Genomic DNA, 22,122 nt, shown 5'->3' on the forward strand with positions numbered 1-22,122 from the left:
AGATTAGAGAGATCATTCCCTTGTTGGGCAAACTAAGGGAGCTGCAGAAGTTAAAAAAGAAATAGTGTGCCCAGGAAGCCACGTCGGTCGAATTTAATCAAAAACTTGGCCAAAGTCGCAAGGGGAGAGAAAAAGTAAAGTGGATATGCTCGGGAATAGGACTCGATGTGGACCACATCTACCACGCTATGGAATGTATAAGTCCGCAATGCAATATAGCTTGCGCAGCTGATTAGGCGGATTTTCAATTAATTTCGTAATTAAGAAATGGTGAACAGAAATTTCATGGAAGGCCTGAAACATACTAAGCAATGCGAAAACAAGTTGGTGTTTCAAATATCTACAGAAATGAACCTTGTTACGGTGTACACTTGCGTCGGCTTATTGTCGCTGATTCTAGGAGTACATACTCCGTACTCCGTATATACCTTGCAGAATGAGGGGGCTTTGCATGATGACTGCATCTAATTAATTTAACAGATTTACTAGTCGATCCGAAATGAAATCCAACAATGGAATAGAATGAAGAAAATAATAAAAATTAAGATAAAAAATTGTCCTTAAGGCTGGACTGTAGGTAAATCAGATAAGACGTGTTTGCATGGAATGCAAACAAGCATCTCCACCTGGACTACATTGGATGCTTCCCATCTCGAACTTAGCTACCTCTCACCTATATTGCAGCTCTCTCTCTTGGTTACTCTTGGCTACCCTCCAGTATCCTCATTGAACCTGCAACTCTATCAACCACAACATCCCAATGGATCAAACCCACACGCGAGCCCTGGAGGCTCTCCAACCATTCATCCACCTAGCCCGCTCCAACAATGCAGGCTCGCCTCGTTTTATCGCCAATCTCATTACAAATGCCACCTCAAGCACGCAAACCTATGTCTTTGCAGAGCTGCTCGAGCTGCCGACCGTCCAAGCATTACGATCACCAGACACTCCGGCCGAGTTTAAGGGCTATCTAAAGCTACTAGAGATCTTCGCATGGGGCACATGGCAAGAATATCAAGGTAAGATTGCATGTATTCAGAGCCCAGGAACAGAAACAAGCCCTAAAACTTCCAAATGAAATCTCCCCACGCCTGCAGAGAAACCAAACTCCCAAGGTACCAGAATCAAAGCTAACCAACACCCCGCATCAGCAACTCCAAACCTCCCCGAGCTGAACACCGAACAAACCCTCAAACTCCGCCTCCTCTCACTCTTAACACTCTCAACAACAATTAAACCCCTCACCTACAGCGCCCTGATGACCGCCCTCAGCACCCCCACAAAAACCGAGCTCGAATCCCTCGTAACAACAGCCATCTACGCCTCCCTGATAACAGCCCGCCTCTCACCAGCCTCCAACCCACCATCTGTGAATGTGACAGCTGTCGCCCCACTCCGTGACGTCCAACCCCAGTCCCTCCCTAAGATGATCGCCAGCTTGAGCGAGTGGGAATCGCGCTGCGGCGAGGTCGTCTCCGATCTAGAGGCGGAGATTGCACGCATCAAGAGTGACGCCGCAAGACGTGCTTCACGCGCCCAGGCGCACAGTGAAGCGCTTGAGGAGGCTCTTAAGAGGAAGCAAAGTGCGGGGAAGAAGGGTGGCCGACGCGGTGGCCGGCTTGGCGCTGGCCTCGGGGGAAGTAAGAGGGACGCGGACGATATTGATGAGGATGATGGGTTCTTCGATACTTACGATGGTGGTGAGCACGGCTCGCGCATGGATATTGATGAGGCGCCTGGTGCTCGTGCGGGAAATAGTCGGCAGCCAAAGAGGGTGTTGGGACGCAAATCTTGAGGTGCAGACGAATTGATGCATTTACATGATACTATACTCCTTTTTGCTCATGGTTATGTGGTACAGAAGATCATAGCGGCTCCAACGGGATTTATGATACGAAATGACTTGATTATGGTTTAGTTGCATCTTTTACGGACGATATCTTGTGGGATATGGAACCCGTGGACAGGAGCAAATTGCATTCATAAAGCCCTAACGGCGACGCTCATTAATGAGAAAATAGATACAATACAAAGTTTTCGAAGTCAAGAGGGGTATTGGTAGAAGGGAAGAAAAAAGCACAGCAAAACAACAGGCACAATAAATATGGACATGACAAAGAGGGTAGATGTGACCGCTGATAAGCGGGTGGGATATGGCAGATAGAGGAGACCAAAATGCCTTCTGTATATCTTCAAGGACGAAAACGGGTTGCAAATTTGAGACATGGTCTTTTTCAAGAACATGCATCAGAAGCAAAACTTCAGTATTCGGACACCAAGGTGGGAACGCCTCGAACAATTCAAGTCAATTGTAGGCATGGTAAGAATGATCAGACGATCAGACAACGAAGTCCATGGGGCGATTGTTTTTGGAAGTTTAGATTAGACGGAAGCTGGACGCGGCGAAAAGATCACAGCATGGTACCGGGGACGAAAATGAATAAGATGCTTAGAGCTGCCGCTGTGATGAAGGCGATCAATGCAGTGACGACGGCGCGCTTGTTCAGCAGCTTTCGAACATAGGGCTCGCGAATTGGTGCCCAGTTCATAAAGGTGTATTCACTGTAGCCCAGGAACGCCATGATGGGGTCGATTTTGTATTGGTAGGAGATGATGAAGTATGCAGCGACAGCAAATGGAAGGATGATCTGTGTTAAAATTAGCGGGTTGGTTCATCAGTGCTTAGAGAGAACCATAAACATACCCAGCAACGAATGCTCCGAGGCTTATTCCGCAGAACAACGTAGAAGGCACCCCAGAATCCTCCGCCGAAGCTAATCAGAGCAAAGGCGAGGCGCAAGATGGTACTCAGAGGAACCATATTTCCAAGGGCCTTTGCTTGCAAGAATCCTGGGAATGCATCACGCTCCATGGCCTGGAAAACATAGTCCTTGGCGGGGTCAAACACTTCGGGGTCGTCTCGGCCGTCGTCTTCGACCAGATTGATAATTGTGGAAACCATTGATTCCGGCAGCATGATCTCTCGTTCGGAACCGGGAAGTAGATATGTGTACAATATCTTCTCCGCGCTAGCACGAATGTCATTGCGGGCCACTGTGTGCCCGGGAGAGGTTGAGTCGTTAAGTCGGGAATCCGGAGTGTCACGGCCATCCTCATACGAAGATATTTGATGTGCTGATTCATTGGATGATCCCAGGCTGTTTTGCCGGGAAGGTGATGTGGTTTGGCCTTCAGAGCGAAGGAATGCCGACAGGCGTTGGTCCGCATCTCTGTCCTTCTCGTTTCCTTGGAATCCGCGTAGACGAGAAGGCCCAGCCTCCGTCAGCGGGATATCGCATAGATTCTCCAAATTGTCTAGCATGGCAGAGGATCGTTTGCTATCGGCTCTTTCCATATCGGGAGTCGCGACCAGGACGGAACGGCGGAGTTCACGGACATAGTGTCGGCACAGTAGCATGTGTTGGGATACATCAAGCCTACGGATCCCAGTTAATATCGGACACGGGGATCGGATTTGAGCTTATACTTACCAGAAGTCTAGATAGTCTACGGAACGTTGCTGGTCGCGCATGTAAATGTAGAACGAAAAGAGGTCGACCGGGGCCAGAGTTCGGCGGCTGAGCACTTCAAAGAGGGTCGGTAGGCGATTACGCGACTCTGCGTCGACAAAATCATGATGAGACATATTTAGAGTAGGCAACAGTGAATTGACGAGCGCGGGAATTTGAAAGCGAAGGCGGGGGAGCAAAAGGGGGGACAGACTAGGCCGTGTCGGCGGGCGAGTGAGCGATCCCAACACACCCCAAAAGACGCGTGAAGTAAGACGTAGGCGAATGAAAGCGAATGATAGAGAATCGAAAGCGAAATGAGAGGGGTTGAAAAGTTGAAGTCCACGTTGCGAGGTACACGGTGTGTGGATATCGGGACAGCCCCTGAAGTTGGTTACAACGCAATTAAGTCGATGGCTCGGCAACAGCAACTGCCAACAAAGAAAACAAAGAAACTTGAAAGCCAGTAGGAAACGCAAGACCGAAGTAAGGGTGAAGTTGAGCTTATTCCTGCAATCTCGAAACAATATCGCAACAATGATGATCCGAGATTAAGATCTGTCAGGGGGAGAAATTAACGTTGAGCTTTAGGTTATTGCCTCATATATCATCATGCATATAACCGTTTTTATATCATTTTATACTTCAATTCATGTCTATAATCAATTACCATGATATTCCATGATGATGGGCATCAACTTGAGCTTGACAGATATTGGCCCCACAATAACTAGCATAACATCTATAGATGTGATTGGTGTGAAGATGGATCAGCATATCCATCCATGGATTCCCAGTTGAGCTAGACATGACTACCAAAAATATCAACTGCGAAACTCATGCATGGATCTTCTGCCTTGCCGGTAACTTATTATACAGAGAGTTCTAGGCCATGACACCGGTGTAGACCATACTTGCCCACCGCAATATTCAGACAAGCTGTGTACTATTTGGAAGATCAATTCCCTAGTGCAGATAACGGTTCTTGGTGATCACTTTTGAGTTTACTGTGTAATCTTCATACTCAAAGAGATTAATATACTGGCATTAATTCGTAAGCCAGTGAAAAATGCATGCCGTAGTAATCTACCAACAGGGTATTGCCCATCGAATTCCAATGCCTCCAACGCCGTTCCGTAAAAACACCATCGCTCCAATGAATGTATGTCCCCAGGTCAATGATTATCGGCAAGGTGCTAGATGCCAGAGTTAGCATTTGTCTCGTGAGAAACATTGTAAATACTTACCGACCACTCCGGAATGTTCCGGATCTGCTGCCACATGAACTTCTCAAGCTTGTTTGCGCTCTTGGCATAGGGTGTTGTCTCATTATTGTAACGTCGGCAATTGTCGAAGATCAACATGGCATCCTTAATGAAATCCTGTGGGGTCGGGTACAAGTCCTTCTCATGCTTTTCTTCCATAGTAGACAGATCCATAGGTTCCATGATGACCTCATAGTAGTCTGGAACCTCGTCTCGATTCACGGGTTGAGTGAACGGCCAGGCCGCACTGTGGTTCTGCATATCGTTCAACAAGTGCAGTAATTGGTTATAGTTGGGCCCATGGCGTGGTTGGCGAGCCATTTCATCCATATCTGGCGACCATCCGGACTCTTTGATTGCAGGAATGCTAAGAGGATCGATCGCATACACTCCGTTCTTCCATTCCTTCGGAGGAGGATGGATGATATGTGAGCGACTGAAGGCACGAATCTTGGCTTGGACGGACTCCTTCTGCTTGGTGAGCATGCGACCCATCTCTAGATAGCGTATCTTAGGGAGCATGGTACACTGCATGAGCGTGCCACCCTCGTAATCCTTAATGTAGCCCATCCAGATTGATTTGTCAAGTGTAATCTCCTTGGTGAAGCCTTGCTTTTTGAAGTATCCAATGGCATAATTATCAGCGTAGGTGAGGAAGTGCATTATGGGAGAGGTGGCTTTCACATAGTCCTGAATGACAAGTAAGTCAGATATATGTGTAGAAATCGCAGGCCTGTAAGCGTGCGTACCTTGAGATGGGACATCAAATGTGCACCGTATCCCTTCACTTGTTGATCCGAGGATATAGCGCAGAAGACAATCTCAGCAAACTTTCGGGAGTTGAACGGACGATACGTGATTCCTCTGTAGTTGATCAGTATCCTAATCCCACCAATATGAGCAGTACACGGCACTTATGACATACCCAACAACCTCCAGTGGGTGCTTTACGATAGCCATAGAAAGATGGGATCGATCATAGACAAGGCGTGCGATGTAGTCCTTAGGCATCTTCGGTAGTTGCTTCTGGAAAATACATTTCAAGCCTGTGAGGACAATAAAGCTATCGTGTGAACCATCATTATTGACGACACGGAATTCGATGTCACCTCGACGTTCTTCGAGAACAGCGGGCTGTGTATCATCAGCCATCATGAATTGACAGAGACGGTGGTGTGGGAGGGTACCTTCTCGGGGAATGGAACAATTCGGAGCGGTGGTTTTTTGAGCAGCCCATCTTCCTGTGCGATGTCAGAACAAACGCGAAGCAATTCAGCGGAACTTAAAGACCTACCTCTTTCACAGGGGAATCTGTTCGCGCCTTCTTGATTTGCACACCAGACTCTGGAGAAGCAGCCTCCTCAGAGGCTTTTCGCTTAAAACCTGATACCATCCTTATTAGAACTGTTTCAAAGACAAAAAGTTATAAGAATTTACTTACTTTTTGGCGAGTCAACCATGATGTCCTTGACCTTCAAACTTGACCTTGCGCCGACATGACATGGGGTATCGGTCGGAACAACTAACTACCGGTCGGGCCAGATCAACACTGTCGATCTATATCACTTTGACATCTTTAACCTGCATCAATTGTCTCTCAATTACATTTATCAAATTCTATCCTAATGTCTCTGAACGAAGTCTGGGAGGCAGCCTCTGCAACTCCATTTACTCCTCTCATTGGCAAGGACAGCCAGTTCTCCGTCGGCTTCAACTTGCTCCTCCTCGGTAAGCTTCTTGGTCTATAGCTTTTAAAGTAGCCAATCTCTAACTAATACTGCTAGCATTGGTTACCGCCACTCTCTTTGGCTTGAGTAAGTCACATTCCAAATTTTACAAAATTAAATTGGACTCTGACATTTTCTTAAACAGATCAATCTTTCCTCGGCATCGCATCCTTGGGTTTCCCGGCCGCACTCGCATTTGGGTTAGTAATACGCGGCGTCCCATATTCTGACGTACAATATACTGATTGGGTATTTTGGATAGCTTTGGAGCTGTGTTTATGATCTGCGCCGCCGGAGTCTACGTCTAACCGGCCACCTTTCCTATTGCGCATCCCCTCAAATGTACCATAAGCGTTGGGTTCAAAGGGGACTTTATTGCTAGAATACCCAAAGCCATCACGCATATTCGGACTCATTATCTTGCTCTGTGCCAGTATCGCGCCTGAAAAGTTCGAACTAGCAGCCTACGTCATAAAATGGAGCCCCTTTTCGCTGGCGTCTCCAACAACGCTCACCATCTCTACACACTGCTCTCTTGCATTGGTTTCGCACACAAGGCCACCGTTCAAATCACCCCAGATGGCCTCCGATTCTCAGTGGAGGAAGGCCGCGTCATCCAAGGACTAGCTTTCCTCGATAAGTCGCTCTTCACCAGCTACACATTCAATCCATCGACCGACCAGAACGAAACACCCCAAGACGACAACGAATCCTCACAAAATGGGGCTTTCCCTCACTTTGTCGTTTCCCTCTCCGCCATTCTCGAAACCCTAAAGATCTTCGGCATTAACGAGCTCTCCGAGTCCAATCGACCCCGCGACACTAGCATCACGCAAACCGGCATCGCCTCGTCAAGCGCATTCAATGCTCCAGCCCTGCTCATGGACCGATCCTGCACCCTCCAATACGCCCAACACGGCGCCCCGCTTAGCATCACCATCAGCGAAGCTGGTGTGAAAACAACCTGCGAACTAGTAACCTATGAGCCCGACGCTGACGAGGCAGACATTCCCCTCCAGCGCGACGCCATAATCATGAAAATCATCATGCGATCCGCCTGGCTGCACAATGCCATCGCCGAGCTCGACTCCTCCACCCCCACAATCCTGAAACTGTCCGCCTGCGCCAAGCGAGAACCGTACTTTGCTCTCTCCGGTGCGGGCGGGCCGTTCAGTGAGTCCACTGTGGAGTTTTCGGTTGACCAGCACAACGAGATCGCCGGTGGTGCTGGCCATGGCACTACCCAATCTCAGATGCATAAGGTGTTGTTCGATGATGGCTCTTCCCGAGCTCGCGCAACTAGAGCTAAGCTTGCGCCTACGGTCACGGAGACTTTCCTTGTTTCTCCTCCTTCCTCTATGGGTGATCGGATTCAACAGAGTTATCGATTTGCGTTGATTCGCAAGGCTGCGAGAGCCATGTCTGTCGCTAATAAGGTTAGTATCCGTGGGGATCGGCAGGGGGTGTTGAGCTTACAGTTCATGGTTGAGCTTGATGATCATAATGTGCCAGTGGGTAGATCGATTGGCGCTGGCGTAAAGGGTCCCAATGGACCTGTGTGCTTTGTGGACTTCCGATTTGTGCCATTGCTAGACGAAGAGGAGGCTGAGATGGAGATGGATGCCGAAGGCGAATAGCTGGGTTAGGGTCAACATGATAAATAAAACAAAGTGCATACCCCATTAAAATTATGATCAAAGTTACAGATTAATGGAGTGAAATTGTTTTTTTCAAAAGGTACTCGACATACAAGCTCTGTGTGGTATAAAACAAATCGAATTCAAGGCCAAAAGGCCCAGCAATCACACAGGCGCTAAAATATCAGCCTAATAACTAAATCGGGAGATCAAAACTCCAAGACAAGTCGAACAAATCATGTACATCATCAGAAGTGCACACACTATCCGTATAACTATCAGTATAAAAAATCCCATGCCACAAACCAGCCATGCCACGAATGCGAATATGTCCAAAAGGCCAAATCCCAAAGTGCGTCACAAACGCCAGAGTTAGATAAAAGAAGCACCCGACGACACTCATGCATGATCAGGATTGTAACTCGTTTCCCCAAGCATGCCCTGACCAACAGGCGGAGCCTGAGTCGGCGTAGCAGGACGCACCATCGACGAGCTAGGCTCCCCCAATCCAGGCAAATGAGCCTGCCCGCGCCCAGCAGTAGCAGCCTGCAATCTGCGATCCAAAGCCTTGAGCGCAATAGCGCGTCTGCGCTCCGCCTCCTCGCGCTTAGCAGCGCCCCTGGATCCACGCTGGCTATTCAACAGCGTGGGCAAGCCCGCCTCGCCTCTCGCCAGCACCAGCTCGTTACCGGAGGCGATATCGTCCTCTGAGAACGGCGTCAGGACCTTAGCTGCGACCAGCAGAGCGTAGATCTGATCCGCAACGAACGCGACAGGTGGCTGCATCACGTCGGGGAATAGACAGGCGAATGCGAACGTCTCGCTGGCATCGCCTTTGATGCCTGTGCCGCTCGAGGTGCCGGTTAGGTCGGGTTGCCGCTTGTAGAAACGGAGGTAGGTCCAGCTGGTGAGGATCCCAAGCCACGATAGGATTGCGGCGGTGTCTGTTCCGATGGCGAGCCCGCTGATGCTGTTTAGGAGGAGGAAGAGGGCAGGGAAATGTTTCACGCGCATCTTGATTATTCCTTTGAAGATTGTCACGGTGTGTTCTGGGACGAGCTGTTTGAAGGCGACTAGGAAGGAAGCTTGGATGGAGACGCCGCCGCAGATTTGGGTGAGGCTGTTTGTTTGAGATGGTTAGTGTTTGGTATAGGGTGGTAATCCGGTTGCTTGTGTTGGGAAGAAGGGAGGTAGAGGGGCGATGCGTACGTTCTACTTGAGGAGCCTCCGACTGCTCCCCAGATCAGGTAGATTGGGATGATAGCGACGCAGGGAATCACGGCGACGACCGCGATGAACTTGCTGAACTCGCGCGAGCCCCACGCGCGTTCGAGGTATTTGCCGCCATAGAATACGGTGGCAGCGTTTAAGAGGACAGTGAATATATTTTGCTCGACGAAGGTCGCTGTGACAATTGTCCAGGGATAGTAGTAGAAGAATGAGGGGACAAGGGTCAAGTAGGGGACGAGAGGAGATGTGATCGGGGTTCCGCCGGTGGTGTCAATCTGTCGCCATCTGGCAATATTGTAGAGTAGGGAGAGGGTGAGGAGGCTGACGAGACAGATTCGAGTAGCAGGAGGAATGCTGATTCGGAGCGACATGTTGGAGCTCGCTTGGAGCTCTTGCAAGACGCTGACCACAGGTCGTCGACAAAGGGAGAAAGTTGAGGTGGGAGAGTAGCGGAGGCCCGAGGACGGAAGTATCAGCCATGTTTTGGCTCCGAGATGCTTCAAACAATCTACATCATACATACATCCTAGCTTTTGGTTATGGGGAACTTATATTTCATGTCATTATCTCATCTTCCTTGCTAATTAATTAGTGCATACAGTTGTCATTTTTGTTTTCTTTTTTTTGTTCTTGTTTTCAGTTCTACTATGGAATATGATTTGAATATAGGATTAGATTGAGGGAGTGACAAGATTCTAGGAATAATAGCACACGACATATGGTGGTGGTTATTGGGGATTTGTATCTAGAAATAATCAAATAATCAGGGACTTAGCATCAAACATCCAACATCCAACATCATACGGAGTACCTAGCCACCTATCAGACACTCCGTAATAGGAGGTCTCCATATAACATAGCTAGAGGTGAAAGGAACTCACCAAAGTATGTCCAATAGAAGTTCATAGGTAAAGAAGTCAAAAAGTAAAGAGTACCCCGTACTTCTTGCGCCAATGTCAGGTAGGCGGCATCATTAGCCACGATCCACCATCGATTGACCTGCAGCTTCGGGTAGATGCAGTTCAAGTCATTGGTATATGATGTCCGAAAGGCAGAACCCCTGCAAGTAGACATTATTGTAAGTGTAAGTTGTAAGTCGTGACACAGAATAAGCACTCCGGTAACTTGGAAGATTGAAAGCAAGGGTGCTCGTGCTGAAATCCCCCGATGTGTGGAGAACCCCAATTTTAGGCGCCTAATAGGGATTTGAGAAGTCATAAGGGTTTTAAAGGTAGAGTATCAATGCTTGATATTTCACTAGAGTAATTGCTTTGACACTCCAATGTTATACGTAGAAAAATAGAAAAAAATGACCAGAAGTTCGACAAGTGTGGAGGACCCCCAACGCCACAGGGAGGATCCAAGTGGCTAGTGTGTGCTAAATGGACTTCTGCCAAACATTCTGGATCCTTTAATCTCAGATCTTCATTTCACTCCCTCTCTCTTTCTCTCTTCTCTATCCTTGAATACTTGGTTTCTATTTCTATAAGATCACTGAATAGCTTCTATTCTTCTTGATCTTGAATCCCACCTCTTCTTATCTCCACTCTCTCACTCTCTTTTCCCCCCCAAAGCTCCAATTTCTCCCTTGTCTTGGCTTTCTCTTCGATCTTCAAGTCTCAAAGGTCTTAAATTCTTTGCGGAAAATACCAGTATCCCCCTTTTCTATTTATCCGGAAGTCCCAACTTCCTTCCGGCCTCGTGTTCCGTGTTCCTGAAGCTCCGTCTCCGCGCATCGAAGCCTCCACTTTGGTTTTCATCGGCAAGACAGCTCTTCCCTCTCTGGCATGTCCGCGGCCCTTAGCTGGTCGCACATGTAATCATGGCACAACCTGACCTCACGTCGCATCATGTCAACTATTTAATATGGAGGTAAGTGCAATGCAACCCATGCATCTGCTACAGAACTAATATTCTTCTAGGTACCTTCAAGAATCAGGTTGGTCACGTTGCCCCCTTGACTTTCCCCAATTTGACCTCTAACTCAACCTAGGTCATGGCGATGCCGCCGTCTCTTTGCAGCGCGCGTGGTTCCCTGATCCGCAGACTCTCCCGTTTGCGCCTTACATTAAAACCCATGCGCTGGTGTCGCTGGTCCAGAAGGGCCTGCAATACCACGAGATGGAATCCTCGCTGGACAAGGTATGTGTTTCATTCTAAATGGTTCTTACGCGCCAAAGGGAAAATTTTACTTTCCATTTGGGTTCCTCAATTTGAAATCAAACTAATCGCAATGTATAGGAGGGCAATCAGAAAAGTATTTCACCGTCTGATTATTTTTTCGGACCAGAGCCCTTTGAAATTGGAACTAAAACTGGATCGGTGGAAAGTCGCGATGAGGCTGTCGGCACAGACCCAGATTCGCCGGGTCAACTTGCGCGCGACCGCCCGGTGAACGGCCATGCCGAGCCCGGAAAGGACACCCGAAAGGACGAAACTGATAGCGATGAATCCATGGAAGACAAGGCGCAAACTGAAAGTCAGCCAGATACTGATCATATGGATGAAGATGGTGATGTCAGCATGGCCGAGGAGATCCCTGAACTACCCACTATGGAAAACGGCGAGAGCTCTCGCGTCCAGATCGCCCCCGCCAAGCCCATCGATTTGACCCCCGACACCGCCCTGCTGAATCCGGATCATCACGTGACCCACGCCGTGTGGCGCCCTCGAGATCCCACTGTGGTTGTGGGAGCTGGTGACCTCTTTTGCAGCTTATGGAAGCTGTCAATGTCATCAGAACCTGTGCAGAAGAAAATCCTTGAGCTCAAGAAGGGTGACACAACTGTCTCAACCGTAGCCTGGGATGCCATTGGTGAGAAATTGGCCGTCGCGACTTGTACTGATGACAGGGGCACTATCACCATGTACAACGTCAATGGAGATGCAGTGGATTTACTACCCGAGGTACCCCGGCTCATCACTGGCTTGCATTGGGCATCCGGTAGCTCGCAACTGGTCGTTGTAGCCTCGAATCATAACGTATCGGAACTCGCGCTTTGGGACGACAGCCGCCGACCAGATGTTTTCCCTCCACCTCAAATAATTGAGAACCATATCTATGATCTCGCGTGGTGTGGACGCAACCTGGTATTCGCTTCTGGTGATGGTGCAGTCTATCAATGCGAAGTGGACAACAGCATCCGTTTGATTAAGACCTTCCCTTCTCCCAGAGATAACGCAACCTGGGAGTTTATTCGCTGTGTCCAAACCGAGTTCCATTCAGTCGCTATCGTGGCTTCTGGACTGAGCGCTTCGATTTGGATCCCCACTCATGACATTCTTATCTCCAACGCCCACAAGGACAGAATCACCGGCATTGATATCAGTCCTCAATTTGATCCCCATCGTATTGAATTTGCCTCTTTCTCGGCGGATGGTAAGGTCAAGGTTTGGCAAGTCAACCTCGATATAAAGGATTACACAAACGTTCATCAGCTGAGCCTAGACTCAAACCCCGCTATTACCGGATCTTTCTCCCCCGATGGATATGCTCTCGGTGCAGCTAGCAAGGACGGGATCTTTATCTGGAACGTTGAACACCCTGGTGGTAATCTTATGTCTACCTGGACTGCAACTAGCCCCGAGGTGAAGAAAGAAGAAGCCGACCGCATAACCAACGGACATAATGGACACCATGGACAGAATGGTCATTCATACCCAGATCCCCATCGGGCCCTTTCCTGGGATGCAGATGGAAAACGACTTGCCTATGGCTTCAACAAACAGGTACGCTCCCTGATCTAGATTACTTGTGTCAATGTCCCCCATGCTGACGGTCCAATTTCCCAAGATGGCAATCATCAATTTGCAACGATGACAGAGCGGATTTGAAACAGCCCTGGAGCCACTTAAAAACTCACGACTCATGCCCAGCTTAAACTAATCTGTCAATCCCGCTTGAAAAGCCTTTTCAATCTCTTTCCCTCGAAGACATATCACCCTTCATGGTTTCTCTGAATTTTTTCCCCTTATTTATTACTTTCTGTGAACATACATTTTTCTTTAGAAAATGCATAATGGCATGCATTGCTTGGGACAGGTTTGGGTGGGCACGGCGAATGACATGGACTGGCGACGGTGGACTTTTTTTGCCTTTTTTTTTTCCCTTCACCCATTCCAGGTGGGATCTGTGATTTCGAAACTCACTTTTAGTGTATGATAGTCAAGAAAATACCCCAATTTTCAAAGGAAGTCCTGTGTACAATATAGCCCTGGAGTTATATCTATAGTCGCTTTATCGATAATATACCCCTCGACGCTAGTCCACTTTTGGATGCATATAATCAAGGCCACATGGACACACCTGTGAGACAAGCATGTAAGCTTTGTTCGGATTCGCTTTAAATCTATAAAGAGCCTTAAATTTTATATTGTAATTGTGTCATCTTGTCAAACCTCAAACGAAACAGTGCAGGCTGGGCGCATTCCTGGACCCGTCGATACAAAACCCCCCCCACAGTGAATCATTTTCCACCGCCAATTCAATCCTTTCCCTTGACTAGCATCGTCGATATCAGCCACTTATAACAAAATGGCAACTCCTGTAAGTACGCATTTGTCTTGTTACTGTATTTCTCCACTCTTCGACACCCCCGTTGGGATTTTGTTTACGCTTGTTGACCAATGACTCAGGTCGCCAGCATCCCGTCCCTTGAGACGGCGCGAGAAGTGATCTCAAAGTCGAGGAACTCTGAGTTCCCTCCCAACCTACTTCCTGTTACGGCATCGATCGCTGCCGACCTCTTAACCCCAACATTGGCATACTTGAAGATTGCAGAGAAGTGAGTCATTGGGCTCTTTTCAACATTGGCGATAGCGCGGGGCATGGAATGCTGGACAAGATCGCTGACTCGCAGGGATAGCTCGCGTTTGTCATTTTTGTATGAAAGTGCTGCTACCACAGAGACTATTGGGCGATACAGCTTTGTTGGCGCAGGTGGGTGATACCGGGAGTCTTTGGTCTGGTTCCATTGCTTACTCCATCCTCCCATGCAGACCCCAGAAAGGTCATCAAGACCGGCGAGGGCCATGGCCCAGCAGCGGATCCCCTCCCATATCTCGAGGCTGAGCTTTCTCAGTTCCGCGTCGCGACAGTACCTGAATTGGTCCTCCCGCCGTTGACCGCCGGAGCGATCGGATATGTTGGATATGACTGTGTTAGATACTTTGAGCCCAAGACCGCGCGGCCGATGAAGGACGTCCTTGGAGTGCCCGAGTCATTCTTTATGCTTTATGACACCATCATTGCATTCGATCATTTCTTCCAAGTCGTCAAGGTCATCACCTACGTTCCCATTCCCTCGGCGGATGCCGATATCGAGGCCTCATACCTCAAGGGCCAGTCCATCATCCAGAAGACGATCGATACGCTACTCCAAGACCGCACACCACTTCCACCTCAGGGCCCGATCATTCCGAACCAGGAGTATACATCTAACATCGGGCAGGAGGGATATGAAGGCCACGTCAAGCGATTGAAGCAGCACATCGCCAAGGGCGATATTTTCCAGACCGTGCCGTCACAGCGGCTATCACGACCCACCTCTCTCCACCCGTACAACCTCTTCCGCCACCTTCGCACCGTCAACCCTTCTCCTTATCTGTTCTATATCGACTGTCGAGACTTCCAGCTTGTCGGAGCCAGTCCCGAGCTCCTGGTAAAGGAAGAGGGGGGCCGTATCATCAGCCACCCCATTGCAGGCACAGTGAAGCGCGGCAAGACCCCGGAGGAGGATGCCGCCCTCGCCGATGAGCTCCGCAGCAGTCTTAAGGACCGCGCCGAGCACGTCATGTTGGTCGATCTTGCTCGCAACGACGTGAACCGGGTCTGCGATCCCACCACAACACAGGTCGACCGACTGATGGTTGTGGAGAAGTTCTCACACGTCCAGCATCTGGTCTCCCAAGTCTCGGGAGAGTTGCGGCCAGGCATGACCCGCTTCGATGCATTCCGGTCTATCTTCCCTGCTGGCACAGTCTCCGGTGCACCCAAGGTGCGCGCCATGCAGCTCATCGCCGAGCTGGAGGGTGAAAAGCGTGGTGTCTACGCAGGCGCCGTAGGATACTTCGGATATAACAGCGCCAACGCAGATGGCTCGGCCGAGATGCCCGGTGCGATGGACACATGCATTGCACTGCGCACTATGATGGTCAAGGACGGCGTCGCGTACCTCCAGGCTGGTGGTGGTATTGTCTTCGACTCAGACCCCTATGATGAGTACATTGAGACGATCAACAAGCTTGGCGCCAACATTGCGTGCATCAAGGGCGCCGAGGAGAAATACCTAAGCCTGGAGAAGTAATGCGTGGACTTGGATTTAGGAATAAAAGCACAAGCAAACTAGTTATGTTTTTTTTAGCAGAAGCGTCGGGCCCGCGGGTCACACAAGGGGTTCTGGTGTTTTGATGCGACCCCAGGGGGACGAAGATCATTCTCAGCCAGAACTAATCAGTTTTGGATTTCGGATTTACGTGATATAAGAGAGAAATCTCACGAAACAATATAGCATAATCTGTGCCCATACCATTCTGATAATAGACTGGTACTCACTGTGTTGTTCTCCTTATATGAGAGCTGAATCAAGCCTGGGCCGCCGATGCAAACACCTCTATGCTGCACAACATAGAAGATCTGTATCCTATTTGATCTAATTGGACACTGCCTTGTTTTGTATCCAAAATAAACCACTGTGAGCCAATTAGGGCTGTTGGTCCGGACCTCGGGATGGTTGCTCGGCCAATGACGCAAAGAAGATAGACCTGGTGAAGTAGGGTACAGCATTGTATATATAAAGCTGAGACTCACCCCCAACTTCACCTCTCATCCTTTTATTCTAGACAACCTCTTCTTTTGGTAATCGCATAGATGAAATCCATAACACGACCAGTTGTCGCCATTGCCGGAGCCACCGGACATCTAGGCAAGCACTTCACAGCAGCCTTCCTCTCCTCCACCTTCCAAGACAAGTTCTCCGAGATAATCCTCCTCTCAAGAAACGAATCATGTCTCTTCCAACCCTCCTCCTCCCAGTCCGGCGTAAAACTCACAGCCCGCCGCTACAACGAACACAACCTCGAAGAAGCCCTACAGGGCATACAAATACTGGTAAATACAGTCGGGCCCGCAGGGCACGACTTCAAAACAAAGATCGCATCCGCCCTTGCTCAAACCGACATCCGAGTCTACTTCCCCTCCGAGTTCGGCGTCGACCACTGCAATCACGACTTCGCCCACTTGGAGTGGCAGGAGAAGAAGAAGCACTTTGCAAAGGCGCAAGCAGTCGTCACGCACATGAAGGTCTGTCGCGTATTCTGCGGCCTGATTCTAGAAGATAGTATCGGGCCGTGGTTCGGTCTCGACACCCAGAAAGGGAAGTATACTAGTGTGGGGTCATTCCGCACGCCGGTGTCTTTTACCTCGCTTGCGGATGTCGGCAGGACCGTTGCTTCATTGGCGACTATGCCGGCAGAAAAGATTCCTGATGTTGTTCATGTTGGCGGTGATTCGCGCTCGATTGCGGAGATTGCGGGGATTATGGAGTCTGCCGGTGCGGGACACATTGATATTGACTGCCTCCCGTACGACAAATATAAGGCAGAGACTATTGCTGAGCCTTCATGGCGTCCGGTTGCCTATCTGTGGTTCTTGATGGGTGACGGGGGTATTGCTCATACTCCTGATTTTCTTGGGGATGATAACGATCTTGTTAACCCTGGTCAGCAGCTGTGGAAGTGGAAAACTGTAGAGGATTTGGCCAAGGAGACTAATGGGCAGCCTGCGAAATATGTTGTCTGGCCTCGTCATAAGTAGGTGTTTAGGAAATTGAATACTTCGGAAATAAATTATCACTAGACCACAGCTGGGATGTGCATGAGTGATCCTTCCAAGGACATGGGCAGTCTTGGGCACTTACACTAGCGGAAGATCATCAGCTGTGGACAGACTTAGAGTGGTGTTCAGGCCACAGCCCCAGAGTTGGGGCTGTGGATGCCTAGTGTGAGACTTAGTACCCTTTGCGCTAGTATGTCGCATTTAAGTTTCAAATATTATTGTCCCATTTAGTGCTGGTGACTCAACCTTGAAATATTACTATTTGTAGGTTTCTGACTTCCCAAGGCTCTTTCGTCTTTTGAGTCACTTCCGAGATCTTTCGTTTAAATCAGACGAAACCACCTCGAAACAATAACAAATCAACATCATCAGCGCCACATGTCTCCATCCTTGGAATCTCGTGCCAAAGGCGCTATCTGGGGCGTCTGCGTAGCCGATGCCCTCGGTGGCCCCGTACAATTCCGAGACGCAGGAACCTTTGAGCCGATCACAACCTTGAGATATGTAGCGCCCTTTGATCAACCAGCTGGGTGAGTTTCCGTCACAGTCATCTATTCGGAGTACCTGTAACTAACATGAACAAGATCCTATTCCGACGACGGATCTATGACTCTAGCCTTGGCATGCTCCTTCTCTAAATCCGATATGCAATACAACCATACACTGTCAATCCAATACTTTGTCGAGTGGCTGACCAACGGCCATTTCAGCACTGTCAATCACTCATGGGATGTAGGACGCTCCACTCGTACCTCCCTGAGGCAGTGGATTAAGTATGGCATAGAGGAAGGTGATTTCGAACTTGCCCAGGCGATGGTAATTGATAGATTGAATTACGAGGAGTTCTCTGGGAATGGGAGCTTGATGAGGATCGTCCCGATTGGGGTTGTCTACTGGCACGATTCTACATTGGCTCGGGAAGTCGCCAGAAGACATAGCCAGATCACACATCCTTCGCTCGCGTGTGTGGAAGCCTGTGAAGTGTATACGGAATTGGTGTGCAAGGTTATGAATGGTTGGTTTTGATTTTTCTTTCCAGACTTGCCACTGACTCCTTTTAGGCCAAACAAAGAAGCAGCTCTTCCATGCGCTCTCTGTGTTTCCATTTACTCACCCTGCTCTGAAGGAGCGCATGTCATTGTACAGGTACAGAACAATCAGCGACTGGAAAATCAAGGCGCCTGGCGATATGACTAGTAGTGGATGGGTTGTTGATACACTTGAATGTGCCATGTGGGCATTCTTCAAGTATGAAACCTGGAAGGATGGGGCTTTGGCAGTTGTCAATCTGGGTGGTGACTCAGATACTGCGGGGGCTGTTTATGGAGGTCTTGCGGGTTCGTTCTATGGGTTTGACTCTATTCCTAGTGAATGGGTGGCCGGGATGCAGAATAAAGGATTTATTGGAAGTATTGCTGACACATTGTCTGATGGGATCGCTTGATATTCTTGAATAACAACCTTCCAGTGTTTCATTTCTACAATTAATATGTTGCTAATTATTCCGCACCATGTCTCCCTATGGATGTTTGAGAACTAGGCAAAGGGCGATTGTCTAGAGGAACCAATGTAAACAAATGCTGAACAGGAAAGAGTGATGTGACAGTAACAGGGAAGGTACGTTTTGCTGAGAGTATAATATTTTAGAGAACTCGTGTTGTAATTAATCCTGCTATAGATATGTACTCTCTTGTATGGATCATTCAATGGTCACCTACACATATCAAGTACTGAGCATGGCTCACTCAATACCTAATTCAGTAATATAATTATCATCAAGGGGTGTATGTGTTAGATCAAAGACAAATTCGAAGTGAGTAGGAAAAATGGATGTAAGACTTCGATGTCAACACCAATGTGGACCTACGATCGGAGTGCCAAGAGTGTCATTGCATTCTAGAAGAGTAAATGACGTAGCCTGATTCCTACTTCAATGTGATATGAATACGGAGTATATACTATATATACTACCGAGGTAGTATATAAATTTCCATAACCAATTGACTGTTGCCTGACCATGACCAAGGTTATTACGCGGCCGAAAGCCGCCACATGTGGCAGGAAACATGCTAATGTTTTTAACTTGGATACCCAACAATTGGAATTGGCTTTGATTCAAGGTCAAATAAAAAAACAATATGTAGATTCCAAATAGTGAATTGCTTGCTTTAGGCTATATATAGGGGAAAAAAAGGAGAAAAGGAAAAAAAAAAGTAATCTCGCGGTGATTAGACCGGACCTCCGGCCACGAGGGCGTAACGGTACTTGGACATGCACTGTATATTATACGGAGTACATGGTAGACCATCGAAGTGATCTGGCAGATTTTTGTGATAATAAAAAAAAATTCTCCAAATCTTAAGAGATTTCCAAGTGTAGATCTTTAAAACAGTTGCCAGTATAAAAAGTTTGGTCTAAACTGCTTCGTCACTGCCAAGCCCTCTCATTCCCCCCGTTCGAGCCATCCCCTCTCCTCTCTTTCACTTTTCACCTTTCCATCCATTGATTGTCGATTACTATTTACCAATATTTCCTTTCCAGGCAATTTAAAGCCCAATTCCCTCAACTCCTTTAGACCCCACCTGCCAACCTGTCCATTTCAGAGTTACTTGACCATCTTGGGCCGTGACACGGAGACAGAGGGCAGTGCGTGCTTGGCAGTCTAATACTCTCTTCTACAATCCTTCGCATCGATTTCCGATTGCGATTCATTTACATTAACACTACCGTCGCATCACCGCCACCATGTCTAAAGTCGTGCGGAGTGTGAAGAACGTCACAAAAGGATATTCCTCAGTGCAGGTCAAGGTCCGAAATGGTACGAGCCGATTTCACTACATCGAACTTCTCGGCGATTATCGAGTTGCGGGCGCAAGAAATGCTGTCGCCCCGGCTTATTGCCCCTGTCTTTTCCCGGGGGTTGCTTGCTTGCGCCCATGCACCCCGCATAGATTGTAACCAAGTTGCTAACTTACTTTTTCAGCTACTAGTAATGACCCCTGGGGCCCTACGGGCACCGACATGTCCGAGATTGCCGCCATGACTTTCGGGAGGTGAGTTGAGGCTGCGACCTACCGTGTGGGCGCCGCTAACGTCATTTGCATAATAGTCCGAACGAGTTCTACGAGATCATGGATATGCTTGACAAGCGACTCAACGATAAGGGCAAGAACTGGCGCCACGTGCTGAAGTCACTGAAGGTCTTGGACTACTGTCTCCACGAAGGCTCGGAGTTGGTGGTAACGTGGGCCCGTAAAAACGTCTATATTATCAAGACTTTGCGCGAGTTCACATATGTGGACGAGGAAGGAAGGGATGTTGGCCAGAACGGTAAGTTGTTCCTTGAAAATCCGAAGTGGTTGCAAAATTGACAGGTTGTTCTGTAGTTCGGGTGGCAGCAAAGGAATTGACTGCATTGGTACTGGATGAAGATCGCTTGCGCAGTGAACGCTCAGACCGCAAACTCTGGAAGACTCGCGTGAGCGGACTCGATGAAGGCTACGGAAACTCCCCCGTGGAACCACCGCGCAAAGACCGACGCCGACGCAACGGGGATGATGATTCCGACACTGAATACCGCTTAGCTATTGAAGCCAGCAAGGCAGAAGCTGAGGATGAGCGCAAGCGACGAGCCAAGGAGACAATGGCAACCCAGGACGATGAGGATCTTGCCAAGGCCATTAAGCTTAGCAGGGAGGAAGAGGACCTCCGAAAGCGCGAATTGGAAGAGAGCAATGCCCAGTCTCTCTTCGACGACACCCCAGCTCAAGTTCAGCCAACCGGCTACAACCAGGGCTACCAACAGCAAGGTGCTGTGGACTGGTTCGGCAACCCGATCAATGCGCAGCAGCCTATGACAACTGGCTACCTGAACAACCAGTACGCGCAGCCGACAGGATTCCAGAACCAGCCCACCGGCATGAATAACCCTTACGCCAACGGCTATCAAGCGCAGCCCTCGGGCTTTGATCAGAACCCTTACGGCCAGCAACAGAACAACCTTTTGCAACCCCAGGCCACTCTCCAACCCCAGCACACCGCATTCAACCCCAACAACCCCTATGGCGGGGATGTCTTCTCGCAACAGCAGCAACAGCAACAGCAGCAGCAGCAGCCCCAGGAGAACTATCAAAACGCAGGAAGCAACAACCCATGGGCCGGAAACCAGCCTCAGCAGCAGCATTTGCAGCCCGCTGATGCCCTCAAGCCCATGCCAACAGGATCAAATAACCCCTTCGCTCAGCGTACTCAAACACAGTTCAACAACCATGCACAAACAGGCCCACCAACACTTAATTCCTTATCGGAGGACCGTGCAACGAATCAGTATGCCCAGAACAACGCGCAGTATGGCCAAAGCTCGCTGTTCGCCCAACCCACTCAGCCCAACCCGATCGCTGGCTTCCAAGCCCCACAGCCACCAAAGAGTACCCCGCCACAGGACCCTCACCATGCTCGTCTCAACGCCCTTCTCGGGTCAGGCGAAGGCCAGGATACCTTCGGCAATGTTGGAGATCTCCGAATCCCCGCACAACACACAGCACCTGGCACATTTGTCAATTCTGCTGGTCAGGGTTTGGACCGCCTACACGCTGCTCCCACCGGAAACCCATTCTTCGGCCAACAATTCACAGGCATGCCGCAACAGACCGGCTATGTGCAGCAGCAACAGCAGCAACCTACCAACAACCCTTGGGGAGGACAGCAGCAGCAGCGGCGCGGTGGTAGCCTGATTGATCTGTAGTCACTGTTTCGTGAGGCTCTTCTTTATTGATGCATTCCTGATTTCGCTAAGGCCACTCACGCGGATACCATCTATCTCTTTTTTCTTTCCTTTCTGTTTCTCGTTCAGTCATTCGGGGGCTTGGTCGTCTGGTTTTTACCCGGTCTCGTTATTTTTTGTTTCCTTCATTTCTATCC

At 49.0% G+C, this 22,122-nt stretch overlaps 11 protein-coding genes across 11 annotated transcripts; 8 read left to right on the forward strand and 3 right to left on the reverse strand.

Annotated features, from left to right (window-relative positions):
• Positions 1–760: 760 nt before the first annotated feature.
• Positions 761–1,795, forward strand: N7517_006819 (uncharacterized protein; the record flags this gene model as incomplete). Its single annotated transcript, XM_056724549.1, has 2 exons — positions 761–1,019; positions 1,152–1,795. 2 exons carry the CDS (start codon positions 761–763, stop codon positions 1,793–1,795), a joined length of 903 nt encoding a protein of 300 aa, XP_056580799.1.
• A 616-nt stretch (positions 1,796–2,411) lies between these two features.
• On the reverse strand, positions 2,412–3,646 carry rgsB (uncharacterized protein; the record flags this gene model as incomplete). The annotated part of the gene is made up of 3 exons (XM_056724550.1): positions 2,412–2,648; positions 2,705–3,437; positions 3,492–3,646. The coding sequence occupies 3 exons, from the start codon at positions 3,644–3,646 to the stop codon at positions 2,412–2,414; spliced, it is 1,125 nt and encodes a 374-aa protein (XP_056580800.1).
• Positions 3,647–4,684: 1,038 nt separating this feature from the next.
• Positions 4,685–6,234, reverse strand: gcnE (histone acetyltransferase GCN5; the record flags this gene model as incomplete). The annotated part of the gene is made up of 7 exons (XM_056724551.1): positions 4,685–4,705; positions 4,757–5,464; positions 5,524–5,638; positions 5,700–5,908; positions 5,962–6,015; positions 6,069–6,157; positions 6,216–6,234. 7 exons carry the CDS (start codon positions 6,232–6,234, stop codon positions 4,685–4,687), a joined length of 1,215 nt encoding a protein of 404 aa, XP_056580801.1.
• A 165-nt stretch (positions 6,235–6,399) lies between these two features.
• Positions 6,400–6,809, forward strand: N7517_006822 (OST5 family protein; the record flags this gene model as incomplete). The annotated part of the gene is made up of 4 exons (XM_056724552.1): positions 6,400–6,502; positions 6,559–6,588; positions 6,647–6,701; positions 6,764–6,809. The coding sequence occupies 4 exons, from the start codon at positions 6,400–6,402 to the stop codon at positions 6,807–6,809; spliced, it is 234 nt and encodes a 77-aa protein (XP_056580802.1).
• Positions 6,810–6,977: 168 nt separating this feature from the next.
• On the forward strand, positions 6,978–8,138 carry N7517_006823 (Rad1/Rec1/Rad17 family repair protein; the record flags this gene model as incomplete). The annotated part of the gene is made up of 1 exon (XM_056724553.1): positions 6,978–8,138. One exon carries the CDS (start codon positions 6,978–6,980, stop codon positions 8,136–8,138), a length of 1,161 nt encoding a protein of 386 aa, XP_056580803.1.
• Positions 8,139–8,537: 399 nt separating this feature from the next.
• On the reverse strand, positions 8,538–9,739 carry N7517_006824 (rhomboid family protein; the record flags this gene model as incomplete). Its single annotated transcript, XM_056724554.1, has 2 exons — positions 8,538–9,258; positions 9,348–9,739. The coding sequence occupies 2 exons, from the start codon at positions 9,737–9,739 to the stop codon at positions 8,538–8,540; spliced, it is 1,113 nt and encodes a 370-aa protein (XP_056580804.1).
• A 1,451-nt stretch (positions 9,740–11,190) lies between these two features.
• Positions 11,191–13,115, forward strand: N7517_006825 (WD40 repeat domain-containing protein; the record flags this gene model as incomplete). The annotated part of the gene is made up of 4 exons (XM_056724555.1): positions 11,191–11,240; positions 11,291–11,307; positions 11,362–11,510; positions 11,610–13,115. 4 exons carry the CDS (start codon positions 11,191–11,193, stop codon positions 13,113–13,115), a joined length of 1,722 nt encoding a protein of 573 aa, XP_056580805.1.
• Positions 13,116–13,994: 879 nt separating this feature from the next.
• trpE (anthranilate synthase TRP2) lies at positions 13,995–15,673 on the forward strand (the record flags this gene model as incomplete). Its single annotated transcript, XM_056724556.1, has 3 exons — positions 13,995–14,152; positions 14,228–14,307; positions 14,367–15,673. The coding sequence occupies 3 exons, from the start codon at positions 13,995–13,997 to the stop codon at positions 15,671–15,673; spliced, it is 1,545 nt and encodes a 514-aa protein (XP_056580806.1).
• A 563-nt stretch (positions 15,674–16,236) lies between these two features.
• On the forward strand, positions 16,237–17,181 carry N7517_006827 (isoflavone reductase family protein; the record flags this gene model as incomplete). The annotated part of the gene is made up of 1 exon (XM_056724557.1): positions 16,237–17,181. One exon carries the CDS (start codon positions 16,237–16,239, stop codon positions 17,179–17,181), a length of 945 nt encoding a protein of 314 aa, XP_056580807.1.
• Positions 17,182–17,580: 399 nt separating this feature from the next.
• N7517_006828 (ADP-ribosylglycohydrolase family protein) lies at positions 17,581–18,646 on the forward strand (the record flags this gene model as incomplete). Its single annotated transcript, XM_056724558.1, has 3 exons — positions 17,581–17,732; positions 17,787–18,217; positions 18,264–18,646. 3 exons carry the CDS (start codon positions 17,581–17,583, stop codon positions 18,644–18,646), a joined length of 966 nt encoding a protein of 321 aa, XP_056580808.1.
• A 1,301-nt stretch (positions 18,647–19,947) lies between these two features.
• Positions 19,948–21,946, forward strand: N7517_006829 (epsin; the record flags this gene model as incomplete). The annotated part of the gene is made up of 4 exons (XM_056724559.1): positions 19,948–20,020; positions 20,186–20,255; positions 20,312–20,532; positions 20,589–21,946. 4 exons carry the CDS (start codon positions 19,948–19,950, stop codon positions 21,944–21,946), a joined length of 1,722 nt encoding a protein of 573 aa, XP_056580809.1.
• Positions 21,947–22,122: the final 176 nt, after the last annotated feature.

Source organism: Penicillium concentricum (genome assembly GCF_028827145.1).
Source record: "Penicillium concentricum strain IBT 3081 chromosome Unknown utg000002l_segment0_segment0, whole genome shotgun sequence".
In the NCBI taxonomy this organism is placed as follows: domain Eukaryota; kingdom Fungi; phylum Ascomycota; class Eurotiomycetes; order Eurotiales; family Aspergillaceae; genus Penicillium; species Penicillium concentricum.